Source organism: Eleutherodactylus coqui, chromosome 8, assembly GCF_035609145.1.
Source record: "Eleutherodactylus coqui strain aEleCoq1 chromosome 8, aEleCoq1.hap1, whole genome shotgun sequence".
Lineage (NCBI taxonomy): Eukaryota > Metazoa > Chordata > Amphibia > Anura > Eleutherodactylidae > Eleutherodactylus > Eleutherodactylus coqui.
Genome location: NC_089844.1, coordinates 31,652,641 through 31,666,875, shown reverse-complemented (window position 1 = coordinate 31,666,875; position 14,235 = coordinate 31,652,641). Strand labels below are relative to the sequence as shown.

Sequence of the window (14,235 nt, the reverse complement as noted above, 5' to 3'; positions counted from 1 at the left end):
AGCTGCATCGAAACCCTTTCCTTTTCCTTTTTTAAAGCACTTTGCTGCTCCGTGTGACGTGCCGTTACACACGGAGCAGACGTGCTTGAACCTGCAAGTGTTCCCGAACTTGCATTGGCCGTCGTTAAACTGCCAACACAATCCGAGCCTATGACTCCCTGACTGTCCTCCCTGACCCCCTCCCTGGGAACCACTGGCCGAGCTGTTAGTCCCGCCCCCGCCCCCCCCCCTCCAAAAAGGGCTGGCCAAACCTAACTGGGGCCATTACCCGTAACCACAGCCCTATGTCTTTCTGATCCCACCGAATCGTCGGTCGGATCGCTTTCCGTTGACGAAACTGTTCGTCGTACCTAAGCCACATTTGGCCCCCGTATACCCTATACGCCTCACCTATCGCATCGAGGTAGCAAAAAAGGCCGGAGCAATTCTCCGGCGCCTTTTCACCTATAACGCTGGCCAGAATAGCGAAGGCTTGCATCCAGTTAGAGAACGTCTGTGGAATCAGTCTCCACCGACGTTTCTCTTCCTCTTCCTTCTTATATTCAGTCCTTTTCCCTTTGTCTAAATTAAATTTCTCCAAAGGGAGAAGGGAAAAGATCTCGACGTACTCGTCACGCCAAATCTTTTCTCTAACCTCCTTTTTTAAGTGTGCACCTAGGGGGCCCTCGAAACACACATAAACTTCCCCCCTCGCTCTGTCATCCAGGCGAATCCCTTCCCCGTCTTATTCCGTCTGGACTCCTACCGTAACGGGCGCTACCTGCTGCCCTAACAACGCCCCTGACGTGCTTCCTCCCCTAGCGCTATCATCGGCGATCGACGCGTTGGACGGTAGCGTCCAAGCAGCTAATGGCGACGGCCCTGGCCCTGCGTCTTGCTTGCGCCACAACTCCCATAATCCACCCAGAAATAACCCAAAATCGCTCGCTGCGCCACGTGTGCCTGCCATCGCCCCCCCATCCTCTGTCCACCCCCCATAGCTATCTCCCGCAACGCGGCTAACTGCATGGTGTGTACTGTCCCCGTGTGTTTGCTCACCTGGCTGCGTAGGGGCTGTAGTCCCACCAGCCGCCGATCCTCCCTCCAGCGGATCCGAGTCCTCATCGGAATGTGGTCCGAGCTGGTGACCGGGGTCCTCCTCTGGCTGCAGTCGCACCTCCGGATTCGCAGCCGCCCGCCTGCTGCTTGGCCTGGCTCTCACGGGCCGCACTTCTGCCTGTCCAGGGTGGTTACTGTGGGGCTGCTCTGCTGCTGCTGCCTCTCCTGCTGAGCGGCCCCACGCTGTAGCTGTATTCATAGCCGTCAGTCCGGTGCTAGGCCCCGCCCCCTGGCAGTACGGGACCTAGAGTCGGACGCTGCGCCGTGCCGCCCGGCGAGATTCCTCCCGGACCTGCGCTCCCCCAATGGCATGGATGGTGCAGGGAGCCGGCCTGGAGGGGCCCGTGAGGGACTCTCTGTGCGGCGCCGACGCTGGGGAGTCTGTTCAGGGCTCAGACGCGCCGGAGCGCCGGCCCTCGTTCTCGGCACTCTGGCCGATGCTGCAGGTGTCTCCCTACTCACTCCTTCCTCCTCCCTCTGGCCACTAGCAGTCCCCGGCAGCCTTCCAGCTGCTGCCTCCGGCGCGCTGCTCCCCGCAGCAGCTGCGCTCCGTCCCCTTCCTCTCACCGCTGCAGCTGCTGGGACTCCGGACGCCTCTCCCCCCGACGCTGCTGACCGTGCGGGACCCGCTTCCTCCTGCGAAGGGCCCGGGGCCCCGACATCCAGGATCCTCAGCAGCCAGTCTATGCCCTGCTCCTCCACTGCTGCCCGGATCTTCTCCATCGCGGCCTCCATGCCAGGTAAGTCCTCTTCTGGGCGCTTCCAGGCGATCCACTTCGGGCTCTTCGGGTCTTTGGGACGGGTCTTGGGTCTTGGGACTTGGGTCTTGGGACTTGGGTCTTCAGACTTGGGTCTCGGGTCTAGGGTCTTGGGTCTTCGGTCTTGGGTCTTCCCTCTTCTTCCTCGTGGCCTTTGTCTTCTCCTCTTCTGCTTCTTCTTCCTCCGTTGCTGCCTAAGGATGCTCCGCCCCCCGCTATTCCCGCACTTTCTCTCTACCTCCCCTTCTACTCCTCCCTATACTACACCGCCCCCCTCTTCTCACTTCTATTAACCCTGGACCTCCCCGTTAACCCTGTCATGGGCTGCCTCCATATATATCCCCCAGGGGCTACTATTCCGGCGCCTCTATAATATCCTTCCGCTCCAGAAAGACATCAAGTCCCCTTTTAAACTCCTCTATGGATTTTGCCATCACCACTTCCTCAGGCAGAGAGTTCCACAGTCTAACTGCTCCTTCCAAAGGATCTGCTGTTAACGTTTGGTGCTAGACAGTACATATTTATATTGTACATGTAATATTTTTTAGCTTTTTGGATTAAAAAAAAGGATTTAATCTCTTTTCAAAAATGTATAATTTAGAAAAACCTTCCTTTCTAATTTCCTGTGATTATTGAATGCGGCTTTAATGAAACTGATGCAATATGGCAGATTTATCTGGTTCTGCGCTTTCCACTCACTGCTCAATGAGAAAGAAATATGCCAATCAAAGCCTGTTGGAAAGTGTTCTGGATGAAGCAGCGGAGAGTGCAGACCTGTTCGTACTTGCCTTCAGTCTGGCAGCCTTCTCAACTGTTTCAATAACTGGCTCCACAGTCAACACAAAGGCGGCTTTGTGACTTGTGGAAAGAACTGTAATGAAAGATATTGTCATTGTGTATTACCAGCTATGGGAAGTGAACATTCACGTAGCATGGACATACTTAGAATTTTCCAAGTAAAGATGCAGCAAATATGTTCGATTGGAGAATTTGCTAAGACTTATTTCCATGAGAGAGGTCATGTGTTCATGCCAATTGACCGGTATCTAAAATAAAGACTAATCTACACAACACCATTATATAGAGCGCTCCACCAAGAGGAAACAAGGGGTTTTTATATAGAAATGCAGAAATGATAAACCAAAGCCTTTACAAGGACAGACTCCCTAAGGATGCATTAGTAGGAAAATATATATACAGTGCTTAGTCAGTCCTGGATGGCATCCTCCTGCTCTGGGTTGGAAAAAAAGCCCCTAAGAGGGAAATAATATTACGGCCGACTAGATGGACTGTGTAGATGTTTTCTGCTGTTAATCTTCAGTGTTTTTTAAAAGCGAATTATGTTGGCATGGTATAAATAAAATCTATCGGCATTATTGCCAAGTTTTGGCACAGTTTACAAACTTTTTTTTTTTTTTCGAAAGTTAGTCAAGTGATGTCTTCAGACAACTTTTTTAAGGAAATGTATTGCTGAAATGTATTGTCAAGAGCTTAGCAGTGAGATCTGTGCTGATACACACCTCAACAAGCTTTACTTAACAATAGTAGTCGGAACAACTTAGCAACAAAGAAATGTAGACAGTGCTGGCTCACATCGGGGTGGGAAAGTTATGTACAATCCAAAGAGTTTCCTACTTCTGATTACCTTACATTAAATACAATCTATATTATTTTCAAAACTGAAAGACAGATTATAAAAATATTTTATTACATACATGATAACATTTTAAAATATTTGGTTATTTCAAAAAGGAGCTATGAGCTTTCCTGATAAGTCTTTTTTTTCTATAATTACTTGTATTCACCCATGAAATAACAATTCTGCAAGACAGAGGAGAGATAGCGCCTCTGGCCTTGATGGTAGGTCCTTGATGGTATAACCTCCGACCTACCATCAAGGCCGGAGGTGCTATCTCTTCTCTGTCTTGCACCATATCACCTTTATTTAGGTAGTTAGCTGGTTTCTGGTCTCTTAGTCATTTGAACCAGAAGTTGTTTAGGAGTTGAACTGATGCATAGGGCCTTTCTTAAATTTAGCATTGATGCTAGTTACAGAACATCTCTATTTCTGCTAGAACAGAAGGTCTCTATTTTACCCTATAGAGAAACAGCAGTTCTCCTCCAAAATCACTTTTTAGTTTATTATAACTCTATGCATGGCTCTATTGTGACACTTTGGTACCTAGCCTGCATAATACAGCTAGGGCTTTTTATTTACCATGAGGGTGCATGCTAAACCAGCTCTGTAAGTGCTAGCTATATATCACAATGGCAACTAGGAAACATTATGTATAAGGTTCCTGATGAAACGTTGATATTTAACGTAGAAACGCGTCGAACCTCCGAACCTCTTAAATTTCCACTTTATTTCTCAGGGGACTGTGCTTCTATTGTGTCACAGTACTCTGACCTCATTTAGTCATCAAGCGTTGCTTAATAACTGTATTTGCACGCATGATCTAGTAACACAGGCAGTGTCAGCTAGTCCTCTTTTGAGTCCAGTAGTGGAATTTGGACACTACCATTTATGCATCTGAGCCCTATGAATCATATGGTAGACCAATTGTTGTTCTGCCCAATAGTTCGCAGTAAGACTTACTTTATGGCTCGTGTCATTTTACAGTGAATCAGTCTCCTCTATTGGGACTTCACTATACTAACTCACATACATGAGGCCAGCCCCTCTAATTTGTGTTTACTGAAGTCTATTACAAATATGACCCAGTAACAATAAGAAATTGTGTGTTTTGTTTATGTTAAGCCCTAGTCTCATTTTAATTAAATCCTAATAAATATCATTATTTTAATGTGTCTATAACTGTGAAGGGCTTCTTGATACTCAATATAGACAATTACTGCCTTGGTGAAGAGTTACCCCTATACAAGACCCAAATAATACCACCACACCATTACTACTATATAGTGACTGAGTAATATCACCATACTGTTACAGGAGAAAAAAACACTATACAAAGACCAATATTACCACAGTACAGTGACCATATAGCAATAGATCCCAGCTCTACACAGGCTGTATACAACCGTATAATAGTTACAGTAAGTTATATTTAGTGATTTATAGGTGACGTCCTCTATGACTGAAATCATTCACATTTCCTGTCTTCTCCATCCTTGCCAGACCACCATGAAGATTTCTCCCAACTACGATTGGTGTCTGCAAAAATTGCAACTGATACATATTTTGTTTCTTGCTTTTACAGCACCCTCTCTTCTATGTCCTTCCCTACACAAACTCTCCATATTGCTACTACCATCAGTTATTTGCCTGTTACACCCCCATCTGACCCCATTGCTGCACCTGCTGTGTGACACGGTGTCCCCAAATACTGTGCTTAATAGATAATATTGACAAATATAATATATATATCCTTTCAAAAAGCGTGCCACATAGGCAGACAACACCTCTGAAAACAATACTGCCAGATAGTGCCCCATATTCTGCAACAGACGTTAATAGTGCAGTACACAGTAATAGTGACAGCTTTTGTACCCCAAGTAGTAGTAATAGTGCTTTTATTACCACCCCACACAATTATTGTGCCCTGCTGTGCAGTAGTAATACCCATGGTAGGGATAATACTAGGTAGACAGTAATAATGCCCTGTGTGTGCCCCTAGAGATAACAATTTTTTATGTGCCCCTTTAAAAGTAATAATACCCCTTTTGAAGCTTTTTAAAGGTAATAAAAAAATCTAATTTTCATGGCTCTCTGCTCTACCATACATTCCAACTGTATCAGCAATCATTGGCAGCACCCTGGGAATCTGCTTGCCAGAACGGCTCTGCTGACAGTGTCAGACAGAGTAGGGACACACACTATTGATAAGGCCACTGGTAACACGGAGTTGTCAATTTATTCATACATTTCCAGACGTTATAACACAGGAACAGCACAGCACAGAGCTCTAAGAAAAGAGGATATGATTCTATGGGAAATACTCTAAACCCTCACTGCTTTAGGAACAGCTGGCATGTGACCTCTTGGGATCAGTAACGTGATGCCACGTGATGGCCGTACACCAACTGACGGACCTGCTGCAACAGGCATAGTTTGAGTTGACCATGGAGGATGTTCCCCGATGTCTGAAAGATATAATCACCCAAGTAGTTGGACGAATCCATTATTGAGTAGGTGTTCCTAATGCAGTGACCGTTCATTGAATGCACTTTACTATTTAAGCAACTTGTGCTTATATGATAGTTGTTGAGATAACTAGAAAAATTGCTCTTCTCTTTATTTACCTAAAATGATGCTTTTGTGTTAAAATCTTCTTTCCTCCTAGCTCGTTGTTCACCACCTGCTCTCAGTTGATTGACAGGAGCTGTAGAGAACAGTGGTGGTGGAGGAGGATGTGTCATCCTGCTTATTAAATGTAAATCTAGCAGATCAAGGGGTAGAAGGAATGGACAGACTCCTACAGATATTGCCTGCAAGCTAATAGCAAGCAACTGTTTACTGTGTTTTAGTTACAGAAATCACATATTCACTGCTGACTCATACTGTAAACTGTACTACAACATGATTTTACATCTACATGTGTTATAGTTATTTAGAGAGCAGGATATGCAGTTTTCTGTGTACAGTCTATAGAACACAGCACAGCAGCCAACTCCCACCAGTCCTGGGAGGATTGACAGTCAGATGTGCACCCTGCAGAAGGGAAAATGTGGAAAATACAATTCATAAAATGACCTGAAGTAATGTTATTGACTATGTACACACAGCAGCTAATTCTATCAAGTTATCTGAAAAGTTAGGTAAGCTTTGAATATTTTTATAGCTATGTTGCCATTAGGCATTGCTGAGAATATATAACAAGCATGACTCTAATTAATCTGTGATTACTGTGACTTCCTGAATAGTGTGGTGTTATCTTTCACTAGAAGGATCACACTGAACCTTATTGGCAGCCATACCTGCATTTTCTAAATGAAGAGGATGTTCAGTGTGGAAGACAGATCCGGCCTGGATATTCACCAAAGAGATATCTTACACGTCTCTTCCGAACATGGGATCCAAACACAGTTTACAAGTTACAACAAGCAGGTCAGTGAGCAGTATCATGAAACTATCGAGCTTATGTCTCAAAGAAGATGTTCAATTCTTTAAAAAAAGCAATAAAACCCACAAATGTTATATAACTAAAAAAAATTACTCACCTTTTCAATCCAGCAAAGCTGCGCCGGCATTCTCCTACGTTTGTTTAACCCTTTCCAATCGAATTTTCTATTCAGGGTTTGCTAAAAGGCTTTCTCTTTCGCTTTTATACAACGGTGCCATCTGCTGGCTAAAGCCAGTGTGTGTGCGCCAGAGTGGCTGGCAATAGATGGTAAGAATACCCTGCCGGACGTCTTCTGACATTGGAGCTGTACAAGCTTCAATCAGAATGTAGGAAGATGTCAGACAATGGATTGGAAAGGGTTAAAAGCTGCCAATAATGGCAATGAACAATGGCCTCAGTGGTCGCATGCTGTTGTTACTAGCATCATCGAGCGGTGCCACTTACCGGAGATCCAGAAAAATTCGCTACAAGGGTGCATTCACATGGGCAATTGTGAGTAATGCCTGACATTCATGGGCGCGCATCCGGACACCCCATCTGTGTGATGTGCTATATGCGGGAGACTGCACATCTGCATGTTCTATTCTCTTCCGAGACTTGCCTGAACACAAAACTTGCTGCAAGAGAAAAATCACCCACGTAAATACACCCATTGCAAGTAATGGCTTATATTTTCGTGCAAATTTAGTGCGGCCCACAGCACACAAAACTCGCACAATTTTCTCACCTATGTGAATGCACCCTAACTTCAAAACTAAGACCCCTTTTAATGATATTTCGTCATAACATATATATTTTTTTAATGAGAAGGAACCCCTCATAACAAGTTCGTCAAGCACTCTTTAAAGGAATATCCCAGAGAGTAAAACTTTTTCCAAGTTTTCAACCATCTGCTGGATGAGTAAAAACGTAACAGGTGTGGGTCCGACCGCTGGGCCTCCACCGATCCCAATAACTATTTCTCTATTTCTCAATGCAGGATCACTTATCCCTATTTCCATAATGTTTGAGCAAATGGGCGGCTGGTCTGCTTGAGCCGCCGCAGCTCCATTCATTTTATTGTGCCTGACTGATAGCTCAGAGCTATGCTCAGTTATTTTCGTCAGTCCCATTGACATGAATAGAGCAGCCGCTCCATTTTACCGCATTTAACCTCAAATTGACGAGGAAGGGCAGTTCCACTCTTTACAAGTGGACAACACAATGCAGAAAGCTCCTAAGCTCACTATAATATACATGAAGCCAACTGGTTATCTTCTAAAACTATGTCTATACAGGGAATATGGGGCTCTATGTCAGAAAAACAAAGTTCTAACGACTATAAAGATGTATTAAGAAATCATCCCACTAAAAGTATTTGTCAGCTATCCACAGGACAGCTGAGAAATATTGATGGATGAGGGTCCCACCACTGGGACCCCTATGTATCATGAGACTGTGGCACCTTTCGTTGTAATCCTGATGATAATGAGATAACTGATAAAAAGTTTTCTGTACAAAATAGGAAGCATCAAATTATTATTAGACTAAGGGCGAGCACCCACTGGCGTTTGCGTTCTCCGCGGGAAAAAAACGCAGCGTTTTCGCCGCATTTCCCGCGTTTTTCGCTGCGTTTTCGCGGCGTTTTCCGTTAATTTCCATTGACATTCATGGGTGCATTAGGAGAAAAATAGGGACACATATGCAACTGACAGTTCCTATGTTAAAAACGCAAACGCAACGCAAAAAAAACGCCAGTGGACAGGAACACATGTTATCTCTATGCCTGTGCAGGAAAAACGCAAAACGCAAAACGCAGGTAAAAAAACGCCAGTGGGTGCTCGCCCTAAGTCGTCAGTGTAAAAAAAATGCAGGAATTTAGGACTTTTTTTTTTTTTTTTAAAGGAACCTGCCACTTACCTACAGTACTATAAAATAAGTTATGATGCTGTTAGGAGAGGTGACTGGGAGCTGCGTGATGTATATTTTATATTCACCTGCTCCCTGGTTCCCGCGGTGCCCGCCGCTGGAGTCTGTACAGCGCAGGAGAATGTAACTCTTTTTAGAGTCACGTGCATGCATTGTCTCACAGACTTGTATGGGGCATGGGACTCTAAAAACAGTTAGATTTTCAAGCACCATGCAGGCCTCATTTGCGGGCACCATGGGAACCAGGGATCAGGTGAATATAAATAATATATCGCCTGTCACCTCCCCTAAGAGCACCATAACTTAGTTTATGGTGCCGTAGGGTGGTAACAGGTTTCCTCTAAACTTAGTTTGCGATGTCAAAAATGCAAAAATTGTCAAAAAGTTTTACAAATATATTTAACATAAAAACCTGATTTCTACAGTAGGTGGATAGGGAATAGCCTGTGATCCAGGTACAACCCCTTTAAGGGCCTATTGCATGGGGCAGTTATCATCCAAAAAGTCGCTAGATTAAGCCAAAGTTTCCAACTGTTGACCAGTATAAGGTATTATTTACACAAGCATTTTAACGCGGCGATTTTTCCGCAATAAAACGCCGCCCAAATGTTGCATCTGATGCATTGGATTCCAATGCATTTGTTCAGATGGGCGATTTTTGGGGGCGTAAAATAGCCAGCTGGAAAAGATAGGCCTGGACACATCTTTTGGCCTGAATATGTCACCCGGTCCCATAGACTCCTATGGGAGCTGCCGGAAAAAAGAGGTGGGAGGGAGTTTAGCAGCGTCTGCCGGCAAAGGGATAGGGCAGGAGATTAGCATACTAGCTCCTTATCCGTCCCACCCTCTTCCTTTGTCGGCTACCGGCAAGGGACGAAGAGTGGGAGGGAGTTTAGTAGACCGGGCGTTTAAATGGGAGATGCAGCCGCTTCCCGTTCATGCGATTTTCGGCCGAAAATCACATCACCCTTGTGAAGGAGCCCTCAGTGTGCAGCAAATGAACAATCAGTGATAATTTCCTCATTTGTTGTTTATCACATTTCTGATCATTAAATTACAATTCTCATTCGTTGGCAGTGCATCTCCTTGTGTATCCAGGGATGTGTAGTCATTAGTAATGGAAACAGCAGGAGAGAAGGGAAGACAAGCGATATCTCCGCTGTTATGAAAAAGATATCATTACTGTAACATAAATGCAAGTCTTGCAAACATAAAAGCGGATTGCTTACATCACCGATCTGCGCTCATGTTACCTGTTTATAGAATAGGTTATGTCTCTTGAGGGGAATCTTCTTGGATGACTACTGGGGAGTTTACCAACAGGAAAGCACTTTCTCCAGGTGTATACTATCTGATCTGGGATGCTGAAGCCCAAAATACAGCAATTCAAACATTTCGTATGTGTGATATGTGTCCACAAACGTCTAGCAGCACTGGTTTTGGTTTTATTTGGGCTGAGATTAACTTTATTTTACATTTTTCTTTATCTGGCTATGAAAGTGATTTGTGTGAAGGTACCAGGTAATGTCATCTTACATAGTCTACAAAAGTGAGGCCGCCTGCAGACGGCCGGGTCGGTCCCGGCAGCGAGAATTCTCGCCGTGGGACCCGACCCTAGCGCCTGCAGAGAGCAGCGCGTACTCACCCGCGCCCCGCAGCTCCGGATCTTTCATGTGCCGGCAGCGGGTGAGCCCCACACAGAAATAGAACATGCCGCGGTTTGTTTGCCGCGCGAGATTTCGCATGGCCAAACCGCGGCCGTCTGCATAGGATTGTGTTTGTTAACGCAATCCTATGCAGGCTTCCAGCGGCGGAAATCCCGCCTGTCTGCAGGCGGCCTAAGATCGTGAAAACCTGAACCGTTTCCAAACAGCTTCTAGGACAGACAGAGCGGTCACAAACAGGATTTTGTGCTTTCCTTGCTTTCAGGAAACCTCAGAGACTCCGTACAGCTTCAGCAGCTCGCTGCCTCAGGAGACGGCAGTGGAAGACATCCAGACTTGTCATCTACGCCATTAAAATATCATCGACTACCCGTCTTCACCTCCTTACCTTACTTGAGCGGCACAGATGTGTTCACCCGTCAAGGTATCCTTTCAATCTATTGTCTCTGTGTTCTACATAGCTCTAATTAGTTAACATACTGAAAAACGAAAACAGATGAGTACGTTTCCTAGTGGTTAAAGTCGTATCCTGATGTATAAGTGAAACTTATATGAGGTATGGAAGGTTACCCAAACTACATTTATTTACCCTAGAGAAGACAGATAGGGGGAAATATGATATTATTATATAAATATGTACTATTGTAAGAAAAGCTGAGTTAGGCCCCCTGCACACGGGCAAAAAATTCTGTGGCGGGATTTTCCGCAGAATTTCTGCCTGTGGAAGCAGCCATGGGATTGCATTAAAAAACGTAATCCTAGGCAGACGGCCGCGATTTGTCCCCATGAAATCACACGCGGAAAACGAATTGCGGTATGTCCTATTTCATTGAGGGTCTCGCAGAGGCCCACACAGAAATGTCACTCCCGGGCCGCTGGCTCCGCTCTGCACAAGCGCCGGTTGGCTGGCAGATCAGAGAGCCGGAGCGGAGGGAGAAGGTTGAGACCCGCACTGGTCCCTGCAGGAACGCAGGTCAGGTCCGGCTGCGAGAATTCTCACAGTGGAACCCGAGCCGGCCGTCTGCAGGCGGCCTTAAGCATTTAGAATTATGGCTCATGCCCACGGGCATATGCATAAAACGCTGCAGATCCCCCTGCAACATTTGACCTGTTTTACAGACCTATGGTTTGGCAGCAGAGACCCCATATGGGTGGCATATGGCACTGCACATGCCCGTGTATCACATGCCCACGGACATGCACAGTGTGACTTTTCTGTTTTTAAATTCCCGGCTGTTTCAGAGCGAGGATGCGTATGAAAGCGTTCTCTGTACGCAATGGTACGCAGCGCGTGATAGGCAGCGTATACAATTTTATAGGGCTCACACTGCATACTTAGGACTTTTACCCACTAGCGTTGTTTTTTTTTTTGTTTGTTTGTTTTCAACGCTGCGATTTTTTTTTTTTTTTACTGCAAATGTCATTGGGACTTTCTAATGTTAAAATTGCATCACACAAAAATCGCAGAAGCGCAAACTTGCAATTTTTATGCAATTTTAACATTAGAAAGTCCCATTGACATTTGCAGTAAAAAAAACGCAGGAATAGTATAGCGTTAAAAAAACGCTAGTAGGTAAAAGTCCTCACGCAGAGAAATAGAGCATGCTGCCATTTATTTCTCTTGCGTATTGATACGCAGTGTCTACACACAGGTGTGCATGGATTGATGAGAGGCCATTGACTCTATCCACTGCGCACCACGCGTCTGTGCAACACATGCGTAATATTTGGATTTCTGCATCAGCCTATATTTTATTACTAATCAATGTAGCCAAACTAGTAACACACGAGCAGTTGTTCCACTTATGTCTTTGATAGGGCAAATTGAGTAAACATCCACAGGGCAGGGAGAAAAAGTAAATGAACCCTTGATTTTAATAATCTGTAGATCCCAATTAGCAGCAATCGCCTCCATAAAATGCTACCTGTAGCTGCAAATAAGATTTGCACAACGTTGAGGAATTTCGGAGCATTCCTCCCCGCTATGTGTTTTTGTTTATCAACATTTAGGGGATGCCTTGTGTCTATTGTTCTCTGTGATAAAAAGAAAAAACATTTTCCATTTAAAGTGTGGATTGTGACCCCCTCTGGATTACCTGGGGTTTATAAGAATAAAAAGGTTGAACGTGATGAACTTTTTTCTTTTTTTTTTAAACTCACTGCGTAACAATGTAATCCGTCTAAAGGCCCATTTAGACGGGACGAATGTCGGGCGTCGGGCAAACGATGCCTAACACTCGTCCCCGCACATCGCTCTGCTGCACGGGAGCTGGTATCGCTGGCTCACAGCAAGGCGGCTGGAGGAGATTTCTCTCCTCGCTCCCCCACCCCTCTCCATTTGTCCCGTAAATGGACCTTAAAACAGACACTTGTAGATAATGGTCTTGGGCATCAGTTCATAGACATGTTAATCTGATAGGGTGGTTTCACCTCTGCATTGGAACCTCGGTCACAGATTTGACTGAAAATACTGGTACACGAAGCTTTTTTTCTTCTGTCCAAAAGCTGAGCAGCTGGGCGGAAAGTTGGGGGACCCCATTATAGTTAATGGGATCCATTCCGCATTGTTCATCTCCGTCCAGAGATGGAACTGTTCGGCCACAGAGATTCCCCCTTCCTGCTCCCTGAATAGAGGGAATCCCCAGCACAGGTGTGAAACCACCCTGAGTCTGACCACATGCAATCATTTTCATGAATCTTTCTGTAAAAAAAACAACCTTTGCCATATTTACAATAAAAATAATCTAAATAATCAATCAAAAATACATATTTGGTATCGTTGCGTCCGTAAAAGTCTGATATATCAACGTAATACATTATTTACCCCGCATGGTGAACGTCGTCCGAAAAAAAAAAACAACGCCAGAAATGTTCTTTTTTGGTCATTTTTTCTATAAGAAAAAATATAATAGAAAGCGATCAAAAAGTCGTATATATTCAAAAATGGTACTAACGGAAACAACAGGGCATACAGCACAAAATAAGCTCTCACCCAACTGTGCTGTCAAAAAAAAAAAAAAGGTATTGTTCGAAGAATATGGAGTCAAAAAATAGTTTTAAAAAATTAAATATCTTAAAAAAAAGAAAATACAAGTAGTACAGCAAAAAAATATATAAGTTTGGTATCGTAGTAATCGTACTGACTCATAGAATAAAGATATCAGGTCATTTTTGCTGCAGTTTGTGTGCCGTAGAAACAGGACGCACCAAAAATGGCGGAATGTCATTTTTTTCCCATTTCTCTCCACTTAGAATTTTTTTTAAAGGGTTTTCAGTACATTATATGGTACCTTAAATAGCACCATTGAAAAATACAACTCATCCCACAAAAAACAAGCCCTCGTACAGCTAGATCGATGAATAAGTAAAAGAGTTACGATTTTTTTAAAAGGGAGGAGGAAAAAACAAAAATGGAAAAAAAACAAAAAGGCCCCGTCACTAAGGGAGGCTTCACACGAGTGTGTTTTTGTGTGTACATAGGTGCGCACCGCTGTATGTGCAAAAACACGCATGTATGAAGGTCCGTACATTGTCTTCAATGAAGCTGCGGCTGCTGCCGGCGGTTCCATTGAGGACAATGGTTTGCCGTCAACCCTGAATTGTTTTTCAGGGAAGAGGTTTACGTATAAGCTCTTCCCAGAAAAACAAAAATTTTAGTGTAAGAAAATAAATTTAAAAATTACTTACCTGTCCGCCCTTCCGTGTCTCCGCAGTGATGAAGAA

General features: G+C 44.5%; 1 protein-coding gene across 3 annotated transcripts in view; it reads left to right on the top strand.

Moving 5' to 3' along the window:
• The window catches only part of KIAA2012 (KIAA2012 ortholog), a 159,486-nt gene that overhangs the window by 33,343 nt on the left and 111,908 nt on the right, over positions 1-14,235 (top strand). For all 3 annotated transcript variants that reach the window (XM_066575419.1, XM_066575418.1, XM_066575417.1), the window contains exons 3-4: positions 6,762-6,924; positions 10,778-10,936. In XM_066575419.1, coding sequence (XP_066431516.1) covers positions 6,762-6,924; positions 10,778-10,936 — 322 coding nt within the window. The remainder of the gene's footprint in view (positions 1-6,761; positions 6,925-10,777; positions 10,937-14,235) is intronic.